The sequence below is a fragment of the Arachis stenosperma genome, chromosome 3, assembly GCF_014773155.1.
Source record: "Arachis stenosperma cultivar V10309 chromosome 3, arast.V10309.gnm1.PFL2, whole genome shotgun sequence".
In the NCBI taxonomy this organism is placed as follows: Eukaryota; Viridiplantae; Streptophyta; class Magnoliopsida; order Fabales; family Fabaceae; genus Arachis; species Arachis stenosperma.
In genome coordinates, this window is record NC_080379.1 from 165,028,418 (window position 1) to 165,052,548 (window position 24,131).

The 24,131-nt window shown below is 30.6% G+C and overlaps 2 protein-coding genes across 3 annotated transcripts; both read left to right on the forward strand.

Annotated features, from left to right (window-relative positions):
• Window positions 1-16,254: 16,254 nt before the first annotated feature.
• LOC130967451 (protein DETOXIFICATION 16-like) lies at window positions 16,255-18,845 on the forward strand. Its single transcript, XM_057892308.1, has 7 exons — window positions 16,255-16,452; window positions 17,094-17,638; window positions 17,731-17,817; window positions 17,900-17,956; window positions 18,045-18,402; window positions 18,492-18,578; window positions 18,684-18,845. Exons 1-7 carry the CDS (start codon window positions 16,255-16,257, stop codon window positions 18,747-18,749), a joined length of 1,398 nt encoding a protein of 465 aa, XP_057748291.1. The 3' UTR covers window positions 18,750-18,845.
• A 1,419-nt stretch (window positions 18,846-20,264) lies between these two features.
• Window positions 20,265-23,968, forward strand: LOC130968206 (protein DETOXIFICATION 16-like). Of its 2 annotated transcripts, none has more exons than XM_057893372.1 (8): window positions 20,265-20,700; window positions 20,940-21,484; window positions 21,557-21,643; window positions 21,736-21,792; window positions 21,870-22,108; window positions 22,221-22,339; window positions 22,427-22,513; window positions 23,731-23,968. In XM_057893372.1, exons 1-8 carry the CDS (start codon window positions 20,404-20,406, stop codon window positions 23,779-23,781), a joined length of 1,482 nt encoding a protein of 493 aa, XP_057749355.1. In that variant the 5' UTR covers window positions 20,265-20,403; the 3' UTR covers window positions 23,782-23,968. The 2 variants fall into 2 exon arrangements, with proteins under 2 accessions (XP_057749355.1, XP_057749356.1); XM_057893373.1 differs by having other exon boundaries at window positions 20,940-21,199.
• Window positions 23,969-24,131: the final 163 nt, after the last annotated feature.

Consider the following 24,131-nt stretch of genomic DNA (forward strand, 5'->3'; position numbering starts at 1 on the left):
AATTATTACTCAAAAAAGGTTGATGGATAGTGGGAAGAGAATTGAAACGGTTATCTCCTTACGTTATTGAGAGATAACTGTTTCAATTCTCTTTTCACTATCCTATCAATCTCTCCTAGCAATTGGTAAAAGGTTATTTTTATTTTTTAAATTTAAATTAATCCAACTGGATCATAATTTAATTTAAATTTTTTTAAAATGGATATGTTTGATCAATTAATACTAAAAAAGAATATATAAAAAATTTTAGTTTAAATTGTGATCCAATTGGATTAATTTAAATTTAAAAATAAAATAACTGTTTGTCAATTATTAAGAGAGATTGATGGGAAAAGTGAAAAAAGAATTGAAACGTTATCTCTCACATGAATAGTGGGAGATAACGTGAGACCGTTTCAATTCTCTCTACACTATCCAATCAATCTCTCCTAACAATTGGCAAACGGTTATTTTTATTTTTCAAATTTAAATCAATCCAATCGGATCATAATTTAATTTAAAAAATTTTAAAATGGATATGCTTGATTTAGGATTAAAAAAGAGGAAAAAGTCTAAGGAGCCAGCAGATTTTGTGATTTTTAGTCATCAATCATCCATTAATGATGTTTTTAATGGTGCGAAATTGTATCTAATGGAGTAGAATCATTCAATTTCTTTTTTACGGTTAAATACTGGCCAAAATTTAACAAAAATGCTACTCTTAGTACTCCTCAAAAAAGAGTGCATAACAAATTTTAGTTTAAATTATGATTTAATTGGATTGATTCAAATTTGAAAAATAAAAATAACCATTTGTGACGGGAGAGATTGATGGGGAGAGTGTGATCAGGTAGAGAAAATCGAGATTTTACGTGAAATCGAAAAAGTAAATAAAAAACGTAAAATGTAAAATCTTAACAAGATTTAAATCGTAAAATCGTCAGACTTAGTACAAATTTCATAAAATCGATAAACTCATTTAAAATCGTAATATCGGAAGATTTTAAGAGTTAAATCGAGATTTTAGCTACTATGAGTGTGAAGATAATTGAAACCGGTCTCTCACGTGGACGAGATAACCTGAAAAATAACCATTTTAATTCTCTTCTCATTATCCCATCAATTTTTTTGAGTACTAATTGATCAAACTAACATATCCATTTTAATCTTTTCTATCAATCTTTTTATGTACTAATTGCATACTAAAAGTTTGAATTATTGATAATATTAACATTTTTTATTATTTTCAAAACTTTTTTTAAATAAAAAATACATGTGAGATATTTACATTGTTTACAGTGTAAACGAGATATACATATTTTATGTCCACCTATTTTATCTTATTTACCCATTAAACGAGATACATACAAAATTATTTCATTTACAGTATAAACGAGAGAAGAAAAAAATATTTATTTTGATAAATATTTTTAAATTATTTATTTCAGTAATTATTATAATTAATTTATTTATTAAAATAAAAAATCTATCAGCCTAAATTTGGCTATGTGAATATAGTCCAGGAAAGGGGAGAAGGGCATTTGCCCCTTAAGATTATCTAGGTTGTTTTTGTATCTCTAAAAAATTTATAATTGTGCTCTATATTATTGATTTTGTTATTATACTATTATTATATAAGATATTTTGTTAATTATTTAATTTTGATCTCACAGAATTATATTAAATCTAAATAAAATTTTTTTAGATTCAAATAAAACACTTTAAAGACCAAAATAAAATTACACTCAAACATAAGAAACTATTTTAATATTTTACCTTTTATTATAATATCATGTTTGCTTTCATATTTTTTTTTTAAAATGACGCTCTTATTTTTTTACAAGATATTTAATAATATTTTTTTTAATTTATTATAAAATGCATATTCTTTCTTATGCGAGATTAAAATAATTATATTTTTGTTTATTTGATCAAAATATTTTTTAATGATAATTTTATTTATATAAATATATTAATCGTAAGTATTTTATTTATTCAAATAATAATAATTTTAATGATTTAGTATATATTTATTATTAATTATTGTAATAATTTTATTTACTTTTGATATTTTTAACATAATATATAATATTTTAACTTGTTAAAAAATATTTAATTTAAAATTTTATATTTTTTCATGACTAATAACAAAATATTAAAAATAAATAAATTTATTACACTAATAATAAATTTATTATTATAATATTTAATTATTTTTTAAATTTTTATTATTTTACTAAATTTATAATTAAATTATTATATTTTAAAATTTTTAATTAAATTTTTATATCATTTTAAATTTTATAATTAATTTTTAGTATAAAATATTAAAATTTATAGAATATTCTATCCTCAAATTAAAAATACCTACCATTAAAGTTAAATCTCTAACCATCAAATTAAATCCTCTCATATTCTCAAAAAGACAAAATAGTCCTCAGTCCTCACCCTTTTCATTTTTTACACTTGACCAAAAATCTCTCTCTCTTGTCTGATTTGTACTCCTGCAGAGAGAGATGGGAGGGGGTTTGTTTTGTTTTCATTCACCTCCAGTTGCTATCATCACTGTCTAGAGCCTTTTAAACAGAGCTCTAATTCACAACGAATTAAGAGACACCATAAATAAAAAAAATTCACATTTTCAGGGTCCCATCATCTTCTTGTTCTAGTTTTAGACCAATCTTTAAAAAAATTTAAAAAGGTCAAACCAAACTCTATTTCTCTCTCTAATATTTAGGACTAGTTTAAATAAATAATTTAATTAAGTTCTTTTAAAAAAATAGTTTAAAATATATAAAAATTTATATTAAAAATAATTTATAAATAAATTATTTTATATTTAAAAAATTATTATAAAAATAATTATTTTAAAATTATATAAATAAAAGTGATAAAATAGTTTTTGAGAATGAGAGAAGTCAAATTTTTTAACTTTTTCAAAAATTTTTAAACAACTTTTCGAAAAATTAAAAATATATCTAAAAAATTATACCAAACACTATTAATATGGCTTTTTATAAGTGACTTTCTTTTGACTTTTAACTTATGAAAAGTTATAGTATTAATGTTTAGTGAATATTTTCAAAATCAAATTGTAACTTTTTAAAAATTATTTAAGTGCATATGGAGAAGTTAAAATAATGACTTCTTTTGTAATAACATTTTTTTATTACTTTTTTTTAAATAAGCACTTTTATAACTAAAAAACAAATCACAAAATAATTATTTATAAACTATTTTTAATATAAATATTTATTACTTAAACTTTTTTTTTTCAAAAAATACTTAATTAAGTTATTTACTCAAATTGAACCTAATTTCATGATAAAGCTAGTCACTATTTTTGTAATGTATCTTTTTTTTAAGAAAAAATGTATATCTTAATAAGTCTAAGAATAAAAGTGTTTTTAATTCACATACTTTATCTAATAATATTGTTGATGAATAAAATAATGAGATAAAAAAAATTAAGAGAACTAAGAAAAAAAACTTTGATGATGATTATATTATTTATTTTATTTTTAATGATTATTTGTTATATAAATAATAATAATGTTATGTCTTTTTTTTATGCTCTTTTTAGAAAGAAACTGTAAATAATAAAATTGAATCTGTTATGTCTAATATGCTTGAGAATTGGTTTATTTACCTTCTAATATAAAACTTATTAAATGCAAATAAATTTTCAAAAAAAAATTAAAATTAGAAAATAGTATTAATAAATATAAAGCTAGATTAATTAGTAGTAAAAGGTACAAATAACAAAAGAATGTAGATTATTTTGATACATGTGTTTTGGTTGTTAGAATTATATCTATTAGAATTTTTTGTCATTGCATCTATATTTAAATTTGTTGTGCATCAAATAAATGTAAAATTTATTACTATAAAAAAAACGTTGAGTATTGTCGAACGTTAGCGGCAAGATTTTCATCAAATTTACCATCGGATTAGATAATAAATTTGTAACTCTAAAATATTACCATCGGAACATGATTTTTGACAGTAACATCGATAGTAATATTTGGAGGGAAACATTGCATTTTGAGTACTCAAAGACGTTGTTGTCGTCGGATTAACCCGACGGTAAATCTGATGGTAAAATTGGGACTAAATTCAAATGCGAAGCCCTTCCTTTAACATGTCTGGTGCCGTTCTCTCTCTCTCTCTCTCTCTCTCTCTCTCTCTCACTCCTCCGACGACAATAGTCACCGTGGCCGCCGCCAGAGCTTGCCACCGACCTCACCACCGCGCCTGAAGCACCTGCTGTCACCACCGCTACACGTGCTCGTGGAATCTGCTGCTGCTGTTACTGCTGTCCCCATAGCATCTTCTGTCGCGGTTGCTGTTTATGTCGCCGTTACTGCTGCCTCTCTCACCATGATATTAAAGAAAGACTGCTACCACTATCATCAGATTGATTTGTTGGTATGGTTATTATGTTTTTCATATTATTTTGTGAGTTTAACATTTTGTTAGAGTTGTTAAATCAGTGGTTAAATTTGCTTAATGAAGTATGTTAATTAGAGTTGTTGTGTTACTTTAATGTAAATAAAAATTAAATTTGTGATGCCTCTTGTTAGTTTGGTTGAATTAAGAATTAGGTTTTAATTAACTAGAGTAATGAGTTTTACCTATTCTTTTAAATTATTTTTTCTTGTGAGTTTAACATTTTATTAGAGTTATTGTTAAATCAGTGATTAAATTTGCTTAATGAAGTATGTTATTAGGAGTTGTTGTGTTACTTTAATGTAAGTAAAAATTAAATTTGTGATGTCTCCTATTAGTTTGGTTGAATTAAGAATTAGTCTTAGCTTGTAAATTTAATAAGTAATCTTTTTTATTAGGACGGTCCTATTTTATCTGAGCTCAATTGGAGTTTCCTTCTTTTGTTGTCTGTGTCGTAATATTCTAAGTTAGTTTTTCTATCTCTGAATATAATAAATTGTTTAAATTTTATGTTGGTATTACTTTTCCTAAGATAGAGTTTTAGGACGGAAGTGGGAGAAGGTCGCGTAGTGGTGCCTTCTCAAAACCCTTGTTTGCTGAAAAATTATAGAGTTATAAGGGGTTGCGCTCTAAATTGTTAGGATTTGATATTTTATTGCATGCCTGTATGTTAATTATTTATGCCTGCAGTTGTTTCCTGTGTGAAAACTGTTGTATTTATTTAATGGATATCGCTGAATTAAGCAGAAGTTCTGTTGAGTTAAGAAATTAACTAACATAATTGATGATGACAAACATTAATTTTATTGGACTAACTATCCAATTAGTTTTGATGATTTTGTTTAAAGTGATGCAGGCCAAAATTTAATGTTGCAGCAGCCCAAATAAAGGTAACAAAATCAGAAGCACTCATAGTGTGCAACATTTACAAACAAAGCCCAAATAAAAAATGACAAAGAAATCACATGTGCTGAATGAAAAGTGAATAAAATCCAAGCCCAAGGTGTTTCTCTCAAGCTGATCTCTCTAAGTGCTTGCCTCCAAAGCAACATTCACTTTTTCATTTCAGTCAGACTCAGAGAAGAGAGAAAGAGCTTCGTTCCTAAGTCATTCACCAAAGAAGAAAGAAATAGAAGGGTTAAACAAAAAAGGTTGAGGTCTAATCTCCTACATCAAACCATATCAAGCCAAGTCAGAAGCTAAAGGTGATTCATTTCCTTTTGCATGCATCTTACTTTCTTCTCTCCTTCTCCAACTCTCCGCCATTCCAATTTGAGATAAATGGAGAAAGGGATTTCTGATGAACACTATTGTGAATCAAAGGCAAAGATTATTTCTTGAGGACAAAGTAGTAGCTCAAGGGTTCAAATCTGGGTTTACCATTGAAAATATTTTTTGTTGCTATTTTGAGGCATTCGGTCAAGAAAAAGGGATCTGTTTCAAAATTTCCAATTTGGGAATTAATGGAAGAAAGTGAAAGGCTAAGTTGATAGCACACAGCTCGAGGAGTTGATTTGGAAGAGAGCATTTCAGCAACATGGAAGGAGATACAAAAGGAAATTTTCATCCTTTTGAAGGCAAGGGGAAAAGAACTAGAGTTAGGTTTTCATTGAGAGCTTCCTAAGAGGGTTCAACGTCTTGGACAGTGCTATCTAGAGAAAGAAGCATTCCACCAAGATGAAGAACTTGATTAGTGTTTGCTCAACCCGGTTCAACACATAGCATCAGAGGCTCTTGAAGCATCAATCTCCTTCATGTTTTACAGATTATAATTTTATTTTCAATGTATATCTTTCTGTAATTTATTTAGTGGTAAAAAGCTGAATGAGAAAACTTTTGAAAAAGCCAAAGAGTGATAAAAGGTTGAGTGATACACTTGAGAGAAAAGCTTAGAGTGATTTTAGATTTCTTTAGGTTGTTTACATTGTCTTGTATTTTGTACCTGTGAGGTACCCCTTTCTTAGTTGGGTTAGCACTAAGAGTGAAAAGTTAGGTATTAGCATAGCCAAGTCAAGTTAGGTTAGAACTTGAGAGGGAAAGGATTGTGTCAATCCTGTGAAATTGGTGTATATAATACTTTAACTATAGTGAAAATTCTACCACTGTTGTGGTCGAGATTGAATGTAGGTTGCATTGCACAAGGCAACTGAACTAGGATACATAATGGTGTCAGCTTCTCTCTCCCCTTCTCTATTTTGTTTTCTGATATTCATGAGACAAAAGGAAATTGTCTCATAATTTTTTTGCTGCTGACTTCAAACAGATTCAGAATGAAAGATTGTTATTAAAGGGTTATTTCATTAAAGTAAAAGAATGCCATAGATTCAACCCCCCTTCTCTAAGTCTTCTACAACCTTTAAGTTCTGCTATGCTGAATTATCATTTAAAGTGTTTAAAATGTGTTTGGTTTGTTAGAAAATGATAATTGTATGCGGCGGGAGCTTCTAATTATAGGGGGTACTCTGTCGAATTTTCTAAAAACTTAAATAATTGCTGTTGTTCGTTGAATTTTAGGGAGTGCTTTTTGATATGATTCCAAGTCATATCAAAAGTGTTTTTCTTTAGGTGTCTGTGTCAAAAGTGTCGGCTGACTAAGTGTTTAGGACCTGCAGACATAACACTTCACCTCTACCGTAACGGGTTCAAGGATGGGTATTAGACATGAACGGAACACGGAGAAGTGGACGAGCAGGAAATTAACTGGTTTGCCTTTAATTTGAATAGTTCCAGTTGTCAATCAATGAGGGTTTGGGTGGTGAAAGACCTAAACATGGATGAAATAACTTGGGAGGCTAACCAAGAGAGATACAACGAGATGGTGTATGATGCAATAGGTGTTAATAAATTGGAAGAGCCTGAAGAAGAGCCTAACCCAAAAGCGAAGAGGTTTTATCACCTGTTAGAAGCTACTACGAAACCTTTATATGATGGAGCCGTTCATTCGGAGTTATCTGCGTTTGTTAGAATGATGAGTATTAAGTCAAAGTCAAATCATACCCAAGAGTCTTTTGATAAATGGGCCACCCTTTGCAGCAAACTGGTACTTGTAGGATCATCTGGCATCTCCAGAAACCACTACAAAGCAAAGAAGCTAGTTTTTAAATTGGGTCTAAAGACAGTGAAAATTGATTGTTGTTTGAATGATTGTATGTTATACTACAAGACAGATACAGGCTTTAATGAATGCAGATTTTGTAGATCACCGAGGTTAGAGAATAGATTGGTAAACGTTGATTAAAGAGAATTTTTGTGGAATGGATACACTACTTGTCCTTAATCTCGAGGTTGAAGCGATTGTATGCCTCGATGAGTGTCGTCCCTCACATGACTTGATATAATAGCAACAAGAGAGATGATGGGATCATAACGCATCCGTTACACGGATTAGCTTGGAAGCACTTTGACTGGATCTATCTTACATTTGCAAGCAAGCCCAGGAATGTTAGAATAGCTTTGTGCTCTCACGGGTTTGCATCCAATTCCATCGGTAATGCGTATTCTTTTTGCCCCGTAGTCGTGACACCTTATAACCTGAGTCCTGAAATGTACATGACGGACCTGTAAATATTCCTAACTTGCATCATACCTAGTCTCAGCAATCCAAAAGCCAAAATAGATGTCTTCTTGCAGCTGTTGGTGGACGAGTTACAAGAGTTGTGGTTTGTGGATCCATGATGTATAAACGTATGATATTTCAATGAAGACAAATTTTCAACTGTGGGTTGTGTTAATTTGGACCATTAACGACTTTTCTGCATACGACATGTTGTCAGGTTAGTCCACGTAGGGCATAATGGCATGTCCTGTTTGTATAGAGGATACAAAGGCATTTTGGTTGACGAATGGAGGTAAGGATTCGTGGTTTGATTGCCATCGAATATTCCTCGACATGGATCCTCATTTTCAGTGCAATAAGGACTCGTTCAAAAAGAATAAGGTTGAATATGGTCGATGACTCGATGAGGTACCAGGGAGGTTGGGTGGTAGGCAAGTTTGGCAACGTGTCAGAAGAATCCTAAAGATCGTCGATAACGGGGCAGGTATGAGACATCCAGGATATGACAGGGAGCATAATTAGACTAAACAGAGTATATTTTAGGAGTTGCCTTATTGAAAAGATAACTTGGTTCGACATTATCTTGATGTGATACACATTAAAAAAAACGTGTTTGATAATATCATGCGTACAGTAATGGACGATGAGCGAATAAAGAACAACGATAAGGTTAAGTTAGACTTTATGGACATTTGCAGGTGGCTAAATTTGAACTTAAAGAGACTTGATAACGGGCAGTGGGTTAAGCCAAAGACGGTATTCTCTCTAACGAAGGAGCAGGGGCAAAATATTTGTAAGTGGATTAGAGGATTAAGGTTTCTTGATGGTTACGCCTCTAACTTGGACAGGTGTGCAAACATGTCACAAGGTAGGCTTGCTGGATTGAAGAGTCATGATTGTCATGTATTCATGGAGCCTTTGCTTCCGATCTCATTCAGAAAACTTTCAACCAACATCTGGAAACCCCTAACAGAAATAAGTGAGTTATTTAGAGAGTTTATGTGCTACGAAACTGAGCATGAATGACTTGATGGACATGAACATTTCTATTATACTTTGTAAACTAGAGAAGATATTTCTTCCATCCTTTTTTAATGTCATGGAACATTTAGCAATCCACCTATCGTACGAAGCAATGCTACGTGGGCTGGTCCAATTTCGATGGATGTACCCATTTGAGAGGATGATTAGTTTATTTAAGCGCACCGTGAAGAACAGATCTTAGATTGAGGGCAACACCTGTGAAGAATTTTTGGCTAAGAAAACTTTCACATTTTGTTCCTTCTATTTTGAGTCTCATGGTGTGTCACGTAGAACAAGGGTTGCAAGAAACAATGAGAGGAGAGAATCATCGTCAAGTGAAACAACATACCCAATCTTTTTGTCGAAAAAAGCTACAATGGGTGCGGACAGCGAGTACTGGTTAGAGCAGAAGGAGATCGACACTGCACATCTGCATATGTTGTTTAACTGTGACCAAGTCTTACCTTACCTCATGTGATTTTTTTAAGTCTTCGTAAATATTGCAATCAGTAATATACTAGATTTGTAATCTAATTAAAACTTCATTATCTTATTCTATCATACAGGTGTTTCTGAGAGGAAAATTCAGAAACATCATTGAATATTTTTTCGAGTTGGTTCCGAGAATACGTCAGCGTGCAGCTAACTGACATAACAGATTCATAACTAGTTACACTTAGTTAGGGCCCATTGAATAAGGCAACTAGCTACTCGATTTACAATGTTAACATATCGTTTTCATACTTTATAATGGTCGATTGGAAAGAAAATAGATAACAGTTTGGGTTCGTGGATATTCAAGCAAGGTCTATTCTGATTGGTTTGGTGTGTTTCACAACATAATTGAACTACAGTGTTTCTGTCGCACTACATACAATGTGTGCATGTTTAAATGTGAATGGGATGATCCAAGTTTGCGACAAAGAATATGAAAGCACAAGGACTATGATATCACTGAAGTAAATGTAACCAGGAAATACAAGCACTACGATCCTTTTATTCTACCTCAAAATATACGACAAGTATACTATTTGTCTTATCTAGGTTCATGAAAGTTTGATTGGGTGGTTGTGGTTAAGACTAAGTCAAGAGGCCACATTGAGTCTGATGATACGATAGAGGGTTAGGAACCTTACCAGATTGATGACCCAACTCTTTCGAAACAGTGCTTGATACTGGTGAGCCGATCTCCTTTCGATCTGTTGTTATGGATGATGACATTATTGACCTTGGACTAGACGCTGACGCACTTCCACTAGACGATGACAATCTTCAAGAAGAAGACGGGGTCGATGGCGACGAAGAAGAGGAAGACGAGTTCGATGATAATCAGAAATTACATCGGAAGAGGAGGATGGTGAATCAGAGGAAGAAGATGATGAATCTGATTAGGGTTAACGTAAACATGATTTTGTGATATGTATTATTTAAGAAAGTTTGCGTATTTATAATATATGTTTCAGTGAATATAAATATAGTTCTGTGAATGTAATATAGTTAACATTGTTTCAGATATTTCAATTACCATTATTCGGTATTTGTAATTTAAAATTTTCGTACTTCACATTAGATTTGAGCACTATTTTAATTGTTACTTATCTGGGTACACTAGAAATAGACGGAAAAAGATAATTTAAATTAAAAAAAATACTATTCCGACGGTAACATTATTTTTTTAAAAAAATTTCAAATAACATTTGGAAAAAATGAAAGAAGTGGCACCAAATGTTACCGTCAGAATATCAGGATCCATTTTCGTTTTTTGCTATATTTCGTAAAAAAATTCGACGGTAAATATTTACTGGCAAAATTTATACCAGTTGATATTTTTCGACGATAAATTGATTATTGTCGTATTTATTCAATGAATCTGACAATAAATTCAACGGTATTTAACATTTTTTTTATAGTGTGCATTTTTAAATGAAGATCTCAATAAAAAAATTATATAGATCAACTTAAAGATTGTATGATAAAAAATAAAGAAGATGTTAACTTGTTCAAATTTCTTTACGCTTTAAAGCAAGCTCCAAAACAATGACATGATAAGTTTGACCAAACTATTCCTTTTAATGGACATGTGACTAATGAATCTGATAAATACATACATAGCAAGTTTAATAATGGTGTTGGTATTATTGTTTGTATATATATTGATGACATGCTACTATTTTGAAATATGCTTAGATAAAATAAATGAAATTAAAAGGTTTCTATCTTCCCAATTATATATTAAGGATATGGGTGTTGCGTATTTTATTTTTTAAATTAAATAATATGAAAAAATGATAGTTTTATATTATCTCAATTTCATTGTGTTAAAAATAAGTTTAAGAAATTTGGTTATCATAATGCAAATTTGTATCTACACCATATAATTTAAATTTACATTTGTTTAAGCTTAAGGCGATAGTGTTTCTCAAATTGAATATGCTCGTATAATTGGTAACTTGATGTATTTGATAATTATAGTAGACTTAATATTACATATGTTGTAAATAGAATGAGTAGATATACTCAGAATCCTAATAAAGATGATTGAAAAGAACTATAAATTATGATTTGGTGTATTTTGGTTATCCGTCTCTTTTGGAAAGATATAATGGTGCAAAATGAATTTCGATTTTAATTTTAATGAAATAAAATTTATAAGTGATTTTTTGTTTCTGTTAGGAGGAGAAGTTTTTTGAAATCTACCAAGTAGATATGTATTGCTAAATTAACTATGGAATTAGAATTTATAACTTAGAGAAGTCATTGGCAATGATTGAAGTCGAGGTTAGGAGATTTATTAGTGGATATGTCGCTATAGAATAAAACAAAAACATCTATGATTATACATTGTGATAGAGAGGCTGCTATTGCTAGATTAAAGAATAAAATTTATAATGGTAAAAGTCGACGTATAAGAGTACGACACAATTTGTGATATAACTAATTGAAAATTATGTGATAACCATGAATTTTATGAGATTAGAAAAGAACTTGGTTAATCCTTTTACGAAGCCATTTGCTAGGACATTAGTAAGTGAAATGTCAAGGGGATGGAATTAATTTTCATTGAGTAAAACTGTATAATTGATATTTAACTACTCTGTTTAAATATTTCATGAAGATGGTTCAATGTAGTCAACAAAGTCATACAAGTTTTAAGGATATTGTCGTTTTTTTTAATTTCCACATTTATATTTGATGATGAGTTTCTCCCCATGGTATATGACAATAGTAGTGCAATTGTGGAATTTTATTATTTTTCACCATTCATATGAGATTATTGGTTATGTCTATAATCCCAAAAAAAAAAAATACTTAGTTTGGTCCTTGAAGTTATATTCGAGTATCAATTTAGTCTTTAAAATTTTAATTATCTTTATTTAGTTCCTAAATTTTTTAAATTTTAATCATATTAACTTTTACGGTGGTTTTCGTGTCACAGAGTCAATTAAAAAATTTAGAGACTAAATAAAGATAATTGAAACTTCAAGAACTAAATTAAAATTCGAATATAATTTCAGAGACTAAACTGAATATTTTCTCGTCCCAAAATATGAAAGTGTAAATATTACTGCAATATATCTTTAATAGATAAGCACAAAATTAATTAAGAGTAGAAATAAGGCCGTCTCTTATAAATTTAGACATTAATTTTAGAGCTCTCATATTAACAAGATATGGTGCATGGCCGTTAACGTATAAACTGCCAAGAATAGTAAAAAAGTATTTTGTAGATGTGCTCTAAATGTTATCCTAAAAGTATAAGAATCAAATAATTTATTCTATCACACTTTTATAAAATTATCATCCACTCGACTTAAGTTAAAGTTCAAATCTTTTTGAATATTTAAAAAATGCAAATTATTTTTCAACCTCTCTTTGTTCTTCTCGATTTCTCTAAACTTAAAACATGTGAAAAATTATTGTATTTCAAATTTAGTCGCACATTAATAAAAACTATGAATTCTTAAGCCTTTTTCTGTCACTAATTCTTAACCCTTCATAATATGGAATGTGATATTTTGGAAAAATAAAATTCAAATAGGCTAATGAGCTTTCACATGCACATATGAATTAGACTTGTTTTGGCACTGGGTTTCTATTTTGCTAATTGGACTAAAAAAAAATTAAGAGTAACGTTATATATTAAAGTTTTTTTATGAATTAAGTTTAATTAAATTAAATAATAAAATTTAAAATAATATTAACTATAACTAATTTTTGTTATGTTAAAATAATTTAATTGATCTTAATTAATAAAAAAATTTAAACGTATAGTATTATTAAAAAAATAATAAAATTCAACTAAGCAATATGAACGTTGAAAAACATTAATCATGGTTGGTGATAATAATGATAATTGAATGAACATTAATGATGGTTGGTTAGGCTTTATTAAAGAAAGATAAACTTATTAGATATTTGGGTAAACCATAAAAAATACACTCGAATAATTTTGTCGTTGACAAAAATGCATTTGAATTTTGCTATGCATAAAAATGCCTTCAAATAATTTTAAAACGTTATAAAAAATGTCCAACATTAAATATGTATTTTCAAAAAATAATTTAGAAATTGAATTTTGATGCGATTTTTACAAATATGATTAGAAAAATAAGATATTTTTATTCTTAGAATTTAGTAATTTTTTGCTAAGTATATATTTTTTTGTCAATAACTAATAATACTTTTAAAAATAAAAAATAAAAAATATAGAGAGCAAATTTTTATCATTTTTTAAATAGTTATCTAAATATTCCTATAAAATTTTAGATCAAATGCATAAGCGGTTTGTCAAATATAAAAATCGTTCGCCACTTAAAAAAAAAAAATTTAAGCATTTTTGTCATATTTTAATTCGAGGATATTTTTGTTAATAATAAAAATTGAATGCATTTTTGTTAGTAACAATATTGTTCGAATATATTTTTAGTAATTTATCCATAGATATTTATATAAAGAATGCATCATATAAGAATAAAATTTTTACAAGAGAATATGAGAATTTATTGGATTGATTCAATAATTAAAATTAAATATACCTAATAAATAATATATAAATAATGTATTATAGTTATTAAATTCATATGACAATTCATTTAAAGTTATTGCATTTATAGCCATTATCTTCGATTTTTATTAAAATATACTTAATAAATAAATAAATTTAAAAAAACTACTAAGAAATGCTTTTTAATTTCCACTATAAAACTCTTTTTATCTCTCTTTTAATTTTCACCAACAAAATCATTAAACCACGACGCTTTTAATTTATTTGGTAGAAAAGCTAATAAGATGTATGAATAATAGTAGAGGGCATGATCAAGTAAACCCTCTTTTAATTTTAGTGGCACAAATTAAAGGCTTTTTTCCTCAAATTTATTAATTACTATTACTACTAAATAACAAAGTTGAATAATTTGTCACTAGATAATCGTTTTCATAATATTTCACAATTCATTGTCTAATTATTTTATTTTTCTAGTTATAAAGTGTGTTTGATTCTTATATCAATTATCTCAAAAATAACGTTATAATCTATATTGAAATGCAACATTTTTAATTATATAATTTCATTTTTTTAAATGTATTGTTTGTATATGATTTTTTTAATTATTTTATTTTTTTACAGTTATATAAAATTTAATTATTTTAATTGATTTATTAAATATATTTTAATAAAAATTAAAGACAATAGTTATAAATACAATGAATTTAAATACATTGTCATATGAATTTAATGACTATAAATATATTATCTATAGCATTTATCTATCTTATATTCTTAGGTCACATGTTAAGATTATAAAATTAAAATTTTTTTATTAAAAATATAAAAATTTAAGTTTTTAATGTATTCATTTAATATTTATTAAATGAAAATATTTAAAATTTTTCACTAATAGTAAATTTATCATGTGTTCTTAAAGCATTTATTAGCTAAATCTTTGTCTATAAATCGTTTATTAAGTATATTTAATTTTAATCATTAAAACCAACTTAATGATTATAAATATGTATTTAATTTTAATGCAATGTAAAATAATTTTATACGTGTATTTAATTACCTAACATCACATCACTAAAAATAACTATTTTTCACATTGATAGCATAAATAGTTATAAAAAAACAGATGTAATTGCATAACTGTATAAAATATTTTATAGGTTTAATTACTTTATTGGTCTTTATAGTTTTGCAAAATTTTCAATTAGGTCCAAGGTCCCTATACTTTTTTTCTTTTTAATTGAGCCTCTGCATCAATATTTTTTTTTCAATTAGATTCCTCTTAGCATTAATTGGTTTAATTTTATTGGGACTCAACTAAAAAAAATTGGTGCAAGGACCCAAATAAAAAAAAATGTAAAGATCCAATTAAAAAAAATTTGGTGCAATAACTCAATTAAAAAGAAAAAAATATAGAGACCTAATTAAAAATTTTGCGAAACTATAGGATCCAACAAAATAATTAAACCTATTTTATATTATCAATGCATCAAAATTAAACTCTTATAAATACATTCTCACATTTTTGTATAAAAATCTCATTATATATATACATAACACCTAACAAACACAAAACACACACATACATACACAAGCAAATTCTGTTCCATAATCTCTCTTGTGCTTTTTCTTTCTTTCTTTGAACTAAGGCACCAAGCCTTCAACGACTTGGCAAGCCTTGCTTGCAATTTTATTAAGAAGAAGAACAAAGTCGTGCGTAAGTATTTTAAGAATATTGTTGTGTATAGTAACTTTTATGATTCACATATAATTTTGGAAGATTTTTGTGGAAATTATTCTACTTATAAATAAAACGATAATAAATTATTGAAGATTGTGTCTACTATGATTCGTGATAAATTTATTTTAATATTTTTGTAATTTATTTATCTACAAATTTTATTTGTATTGAAAGTATCTAAAATATTATTTTAGAATTTTATATTAACCAACCGCCTAACTAGCATATGAACTGCAAAAGTAACTAGAATATTATTTTAATAAACATATTTATCATCGGCTTTCACTCCGTAATTCGCCCCCCCAACCGATTATGCTCTTTGTATTAAACATACATGCGCCTTTATGACTCCAACGAAATAACGGCACTCAAAATTCTTCTAAACCGAATTCCCTAACACAGACACTGCATTTGCATTGCATTCCAAATAGGAATGAAATCGGAATACTTCATCATAACGTCTCGTTCTTTGTTTATAATTGCCAGCCATCTTCATCTGAAGGCATGAAAATCCCAAGAGAGGCCGTTGTTGAAGAGCTGAAGAGACAGCTATGGCTGGCAGTGCCTCTCTGCTCAGTGGCTTTCCTGCAATACAGTCTCCAGACCATCTCCATCATGTTTGTTGGTCATCTCGGTACTCTCCCTCTTTCCGGAGCTTCCATGGCGACCTCCTTTGCCGCCGTTACAGGATTCACCTTACTGGTAACTGGTAACAATAGCGTAGATAATTTTGTTTTTATTTTCAATAACTCGAGTCTCCATGTATTAAATAAGAGATGAGAAAAATTAGGAGTATCAAAATTTATTATTTTTTGGTATTATTTAGTTATGAAAAAGTATAGAGAACTAATGGCCTGGAGGTTTAAGAATTATTAGAGATATGATCATTAGTGTTATGTTGTCCTGTCAGGTTACACTTTTGGGATGAGTGGGTTTAAGACATGATATTAGAGTTCTAGATTTGAAAGGTCAATAGTTTGATCCTCGATGAACTCCAAAATTAGCTTAAATTTTTGGGATGAGTGATTTTATGACATGAGATGTTTATTATTGCTGGTATCCACATGGTTATTCTGGATAGTATGTGTGATGTTTATTTTATTCATAGACCAAAAATTTAGTCTATTGTATACATTGTGCGTGTAGGTCATTGGCTCTCTAACAATATCCTTTAGTTATTAATTTAATTTTTTTAGTCTAAATTTTTTAGTTTAATAATATATTTTATTATATATTTTTAAATATTAATATATAATTAACTAATAATAAAAAATAATAAATTGTGATGATTTTTTAACATTTCTTATTAAATAAATAAATAATGTGTGCGTGTGTTTGAGCAGACAGGATTAACCGGTGCACTGGACACATTTTGCGGACAATCGAATGGGGCAGGGCAGTACCAGATGCTTGGCATACACTTGCAGAGATCAATGCTTGTTGTCTCAGTCGTCAGTGTTTTCGTCGCCATCATCTGGGCCAACACGGAGCCTATTCTAATTGCGATGCGCCAAGACAAAGCCATAGCCAACCAAGCTGGCAAGTATGCCCGCTGCTTGATCCCAAGCCTCTTCGCGCATGGCCTTCTTCAGTCCATTCTCAGGTTCTTGCAAACCCAGAGCATTGTCTTCCCAATGGTCATAACCTCTGCACTTGCGGCGCTGCTCCACATCCTTCTCTGCTGGCTTCTTGTATTCAAAACTCCCCTGGGGAGCAGGGGGGCATCCATATCTATTTCCATATGTTATTATCTGAATCTTCTCTTCATCTCCTTCTATATCAAATACTCTTCTTCTTGCAAACAATCTTGGACTGGCTTTTCCAAAAAGTCCCTAAATGGAGTCTTCTCCTTCCTTAAACTTGCTGTTCCTTCGGCTCTTATGCTCTGGTAAGCGATAGTTTTCTCAACTGTCCTAATGTTTTTCGCTGATATGATCATCCTCACCAAGCCTATGATACAGCTGGTTTTGTTTTGAGCAGCCTGAAAGTTTGGACATTCGAACTCGTAGTTATCTTGTCTGGTCTTCTTCCGAACCCAGCATTAGAAACTTCAGTTCTTTCAATATGGTTAGCATCTGGGACTGGACTACACCTTATCGTATAAATTTCATTGATACTCCCTAAGAACGTTCTTGATATGCCTTTTCAGCCTTAATACATTTACTTTAGCTTGGATGATCCCATTTGGATTCAGTGCTGCTGTAAGGTACTTACGATACTCAATAAAGAAAGTAAGAAACTCTGCTTGACTTGGAACTTGAATTTTAAAGCATAGCCATTAATGATTGATGCAGCACACGGGTGTCGAATGAACTAGGAGGTGGAAATCCAGAGGCAGCACGTGTAGCAGTTGGCGTGGTGTTATGCATGGTGTTCATTGAAGGGATCTTGTTAGCTTCAATCATGATTGTGCTGAGGAACATGTGGAGCCGTATTTACAGTAATGACAAACAAGTAATCAGAGATGTGTCGGCGACGACGCCAATTCTGGCAGTTTCGTGCTTTCTAGACGGAATACAAAGTGCACTTTCAGGTATTGCTTCCGGATGTGGGTGGCAGCGAATAGGTGCATATGTGAATCTTGGCTCATTCTATCTTGTGGGCGTTCCTTGCTCTGTCCTGTTAGGATTTGTTGCGCATATGAAAGCCAAGGTAATATACTTGTACTAATATCTTTCAATCATGATGCTGTTATTTCTTTTGCTTAGCTTAGTTTGTGAGTTGTGAGTTGTGACTAACAGGGGCTGTGGTTGGGGATCATAGCTGCATTCGTTGTGCAAGTAACATTTTACGCTTTCATCACCATTCGAACCAGTTGGGACCAACAGGTAGGACATCAATTAGCTTGGATTTCTTACATGAATATGCTCATCATTCTCGTTCTCCCTTTTGAACATTATCATGTGTCTAATATATAATGATACTAATAATAGGCAAGGATAGCGGAAAGCAGAGTTAAGGAGTCAACCATGTCGCCAAAGACAGAATGTGAAGTCTAATACAGTAATACATACATGCATTGCTGACTCATATCATGGAGCAGAGCATGTTCCCCTCAAAGAATGTTTAAAAAAATTATCATTATTATCGTAATAAAGGATCCTTTTGAGTTTTATATTAAAAAAACTAACATATAATAATAAATATCTTGTTAAATTTGATTTTGTATCCAAAACGAAAAATACATAAATAGATATATCAATTCAATAAATATATCACTAAAATAACAAACTTTGTTATATGTTAAATGAGTTACTGACATTTTGTTATGAAGGTAATATTATGAACTTTTAGATCGTGTAGTAAATTTGATATTTTTCTTTCACAATTGAATATTTAATTAAATTGGTGTATTAAAATTGTTTTTTTTTTTATATACGACTATACGTACATGTAGTTATTGTTTTTTCTTCTTCTTTCTCTTTTTTTTCCTTCTCTTTTGTTATCTTCTTTTAGGTTTCTTCTTTTATTATCGTCTTCGTTGTTGTCCTTGCCACCACCGCTTTCTTCTTCTTCTTCTATTTTTACTCCTCTTTTTTCTTTTTCCTCATCATCTTTTATTGTTGTCTATCTTTTTCTTTTTCGTCTTTTTTTATATATGTTCAAGAACAATATTGATTACAAAAAATTTGATACACAATACAAAAAATTTTAATATACAATATAAAAAAATTAATGCTTAATACAACCGAATTTTTGTACTATATCCATAAATTTATATGTTATATAAAAAAAATTTATGTTAAATGTAAAAATTTTGGTGTTCTATAACAATTTCTGTGCTATATAATAAATTTTTTTGCGTAAAAACATAGAATCATGTGATAGATGTTTGCTTTTTTTTATATTGCACCTTGGTTGAATTTAGTTATAACAACATGGCACCTATTTAAATGAAGATGCTAAAAACATCTTTTTACGAAAATTTTTGTATTAAAAGTGTATTTTGTTTATTTAGTCACACTTAAAAAAAATACTTTTGTAATACATCAAAATCAAACCATACAACTCATTAACTTTTGATTAAAAGAAACATTTTCATACGAAAACAATTGTAAAATTTTCATGGTCATATCTACCTAAAAACATTTCCACATGTAGCATTTGAAGTGTTATGTCAGTTTAGAGCGTTAGTATTTGAAATGAAATTAATGAATACTAAATGGCAGAACGCGGAAGGCGGAATAGTTTAATCAAATATTTAATTATAAAAGAAAAATTGAATTATTTATGTTAGGAGGAAAACAGGACTTACTTTTAAGCGAAATAAAAGTAAGAAATTTAAACAACAACGAAAATTCATTACCAAGAAAGAAAACTGTACTAGTATTTAACTGCGTTTACATATAAATCAACAGTAACAAGCATTTACATATAGATCCTTAGTTAGAGTGGCACAATTGCACAAGTTGACAAGTATCCTATGCCTACATAAAAGAGATACCTGTTGGATAATTATTTAAGGATAAAGAGTTGATCAGAGTGTAGATGAAATCATAAAATAAAATATCTAAAGATGTAACAAGATGACAATGAAGAAAGTCGTTTGCTATAAAATATCGTGGGATTGGCATCTTTATTGTCTTGTAGTGTTCAGTCATGGTTATGCCTTACGCGAATGTGTGATTGGATCTGCTCTCTATCGGGTAAACAATGGATAGAGAAGGTGGAAAGGGATCTCTGGAGCCTCTCTTGGAAAAGATCACAGTGGAAAGTAGGCTCAAGGTTGATGATATTGAACTAAAGAAGCACAAGGCAATAGAAAGAAGAGAAATCTTTGAAGAGGCAAGAAAGCAGTTATGGCTGGCAGGTCCTTTAGTAACCGTCTCTCTGCTCAATTATGGCCTGCAAGTCATATCTGTTATGTTCGTAGGTCATCTCGGTCAACTCCCTCTTTCCGGTGCTTCAATGGCTACTTCTTTTGCCTCTGTCACCGGTTTCAGCTTATTGGTAGGTTAGGTAACTTGCATTGTGTTTTCCTTAGTTATTATTATTCATTTAAAAAAAAACTCACTTGTAGTTATTTTTATCTAAAGTTGATAATTAAGAATTATTATATGATTTCATATGTTTGACTAAATTGTTATCTAACGATTTTCTCTTCATATACCAAGATAACTACACGTGAGTTTTCAACTTTTTTTTTTTTTTTTCTTTGGTTTCACTGAGATTTATCACTTCACAAATAGACCGGAATGGCAAGTGCCTTGGACACCTTATGTGGGCAGTCATATGGAGCAAAGCAGCATCGTATGGTAGGCATACATATGCAGAGAGCCATTCTCATTCTCATGATTCTTTGCATACCCCTTTCAATTATTTGGGCAAACACAGCATCCATTCTAACTGCTCTTGGCCAAGATCCTCAAATATCTTCAGAAGCTGGACAATATGCAAAGTTTATGATTCCGAGTCTTTTCGCCTATGGTCTCCTGCAGTGCCTCAACAGGTTCTTGCAAACCCAAAGTCTTGTGTTTCCAATGCTGTTCAGCTCTGGAGTTACCACTTTGCTGCATATTCTTATATGTTGGATTATGGTATTCAAATCCGGGCTGGGGAACAAAGGAGCTGCCATAGCAAATGCTATATCATACTGGTTGAATGTCTTCATCCTGATGCTCTATGTCAAGTTCTCACCTTCGTGTTTGAAAACATGGACTGGCTTTTCAAGAGAAGCATTCCATAACATCCCTTCTTTTATGAGGCTTGCCATTCCTTCAGCCGTTATGGTTTGGTAATTGTGTCATGTTCTCTTACTACTTTCTTACCAGCAATTTCTAACACCTCTTATTTTTGTTCTCAACAGCCTGGAATCATGGTCCTTTGAAATGATGGTTCTCCTTTCTGGCCTACTCCCAAATCCCAAGTTAGAAACATCGGTGCTTTCTATCTGGTTAGTTAGTGTCATGTTGACATTTTCTTTCAACATATTTTCATGCATATGTATTTATGTTTTGCAACCGGTTTTTTTGTTTAATTAATCAGTTTGAACACTTCAACAACTGTTTGGACAATCCCATTTGGACTCAGCGGAGCAGTGAGGTGAGAGCAACTCTTTTTCAACTCTCAAACTTCGATGTAGTTAGAGTAATATGCTTCATGCTTGTTAATGTTTGCAGCACTCGTGTCTCGAATGAACTAGGAGCAGGTCATCCAAGGGCTGCACGTTTAGCTGTGTATTTCGTCTTTGCAATGGCCATGGTTGAAGGCATCTTTGTTGGGGCAATGATGATTTTGATACGCAATATCTGGGGCTATGCATATAGTAATGAAGAAGAAGTGGTCACATATGTAGCAACCATGTTGCCTATTCTGGCAACATCCATTTTCCTGGATTCACTTCAATGTGTTCTTTCAGGTTTTTATTTTTTAGTTTTTACTTCCCATCCAGAAAGAATGCTTCTACAACAAGGTGTCTGTGTATGAACATTTTTTATATGATATTGTTTGGCGTAATAATCTTCGTTTAGGTACGGCTAGAGGATGTGGTTGGCAAAAGATGGGTGCTCTGATCAATCTAGGATCATACTATTTAATTGGGATACCAGCAGCTATCTTATTCGCTTTTGTATTTCACATGGGTGGCAAGGTAAAACAAACAACAATACTCTTCACTATTATTCACAGCTTAATAATGATTTAGATTTCAAGAAAAACAAAATGTGATTGTATGTAGGGGCTTTGGCTGGGGATCATATGTGCACTCATTGTTCAAGTGTCATGTCTTCTTATCATTACAATACCCACTGATTGGGAGGAAGAGGTGAACGTTTCCCTTGATATGTTTTCATTAAGAGAAAAAGTGTAAATAACCATTTTGGCACCCGAAAAATCCTGATTTTGACAAAATGAATCCCAAAAAGTGTTAACAACAAAATGATCCCTAGAAGGTATATTTCACTTGATAAAATGATCTAAACATTTGGTCAATAGTTAATTTACTCGGTCAACCTTTAATTATTTATAAAATTACTAATTTATAAAATATTCTCTCTCTTCACTGTCAGCACCTTATCCAACTCCATTTCCATTTTCGTGTCACACTATTGTTATCACCCTTTCTCATCCCCATTTCCATTCCATGCCTCAACTCATCCCATTGCCATCAACCCAACTGCCATCATCGTCAAATCATCACAAAATTGAACCAAGTTCCACTAATATATTTAGCAGCTTCTTTTCCCAAGTTCATAATCTCTTTTACAATAGAAACACCCAATTGAACCATAACTAATCCCAGTCACAATATATTACTTGTAGGAAGAGTTGTATTTTTTTGTAAAACACTAATTAAAAAGATGCATAACAAAAAATATGAAATTTATTTGCAAAGATAAAAAATCTCAGACTTCTAACTCAAACCTAAAATTTTTTACTCCTGGATGCACTATGGGTTTCGGTTTACGATGGTGGTTGCTTTGTGAGTTGTTGTTATTGTTGATAAGGATGAGGTAAAGGTGACGGTGGAGGTGGGGTGACAATAGAGTAAATTGTTGATGGCCATGGTGATAAGTGGGTGGCGGCAGTGGACGAGTACTAGGGGTTTGTGGTGGTCAATGAGGGACAGGGGGAGATGCTAGTGGGTGGGAAGGGGTGACAACAAAAACAATGGGAACTAGTCATACTGATGAAGTGTGGGAATGGTAGGAGTGAGGGGCTGGAGAAATTAGTTGAGAAGGGAGAAAGAAAATGTAAGGATATATTTGAAATTTCACAAGAAAATAGAAGTCTATCAGTAATTTTATTAATTTTATAAATAATTAACGGTTGATTGAGCAAATTAACTATTGACTAAATGTTCGGGTCATTTTGTCCGGTGAAATATATGTTTTAGAGGTCATTTTGTCGTTACTATTTTTTGGAGTTCATTTTGTTAAAATCTAAATCTTTCGGTGCCAAAAAACTATGTACTCAAAAAAAAAACATTTAAGATGTGGGTCTTTAGGATTAAACATTTCTGGAATGGTGTTTCATTTTCAGGCAAAGAAAGCTAACGACAGTGTCTGTGTGTATGACAGCATATTGTCTTGAGACAAATTTGATCATGCAATTCAAGAATAAAGCCAGCTTTGCAAGAAATTCTTGTTCGAACTTAGAACATTTTTTGTTAGTAAATAGCTTGAAAAAGAAAATGCAGTAGGAGGGATTGATGACATAGGTATATAATTAATGTATATGATAAAGTTTGCCTCTCAAATACTTGTCTTCATAGGACCTGATGAATATGGATTGAGAACCAAAATTGCAAACTTAAGCATCATACTTGACATGTCAGCACTGAATTAAAGGCGGTGAAGAGCTTTCACGGACTCTCGAGTATACTAATTCTCGGAAAGCATGAATAAGAGAATTGAAAGGAGAGGAGAAAACATGCGGTTGTT

What these genes read in the sequence shown, in the direction of transcription:
- LOC130967451 (XM_057892308.1), top strand. Translation starts at nt 16,255, where the DNA reads ATGAAAATCCCAAGAGAGGCCGTTGTTGAAGAGCTGAAGAGACAGCTA. An exon ending in TTACAGGATTCACCTTACTG is followed by an intron (nt 16,453 to 17,093) that starts GTAACTGGTAAC and finishes GTGTTTGAGCAG; the next exon opens with ACAGGATTAACCGGTGCACT. An exon ending in CCTTCGGCTCTTATGCTCTG is followed by an intron (nt 17,639 to 17,730) that starts GTAAGCGATAGT and finishes TGTTTTGAGCAG; the next exon opens with CCTGAAAGTTTGGACATTCG.
- LOC130968206 (XM_057893372.1), top strand. Translation starts at nt 20,404, where the DNA reads ATGGATAGAGAAGGTGGAAAGGGATCTCTGGAGCCTCTCTTGGAAAAG. An exon ending in CCTTCAGCCGTTATGGTTTG is followed by an intron (nt 21,485 to 21,556) that starts GTAATTGTGTCA and finishes TGTTCTCAACAG; the next exon opens with CCTGGAATCATGGTCCTTTG. An exon ending in ACTTCAATGTGTTCTTTCAG is followed by an intron (nt 22,109 to 22,220) that starts GTTTTTATTTTT and finishes ATCTTCGTTTAG; the next exon opens with GTACGGCTAGAGGATGTGGT.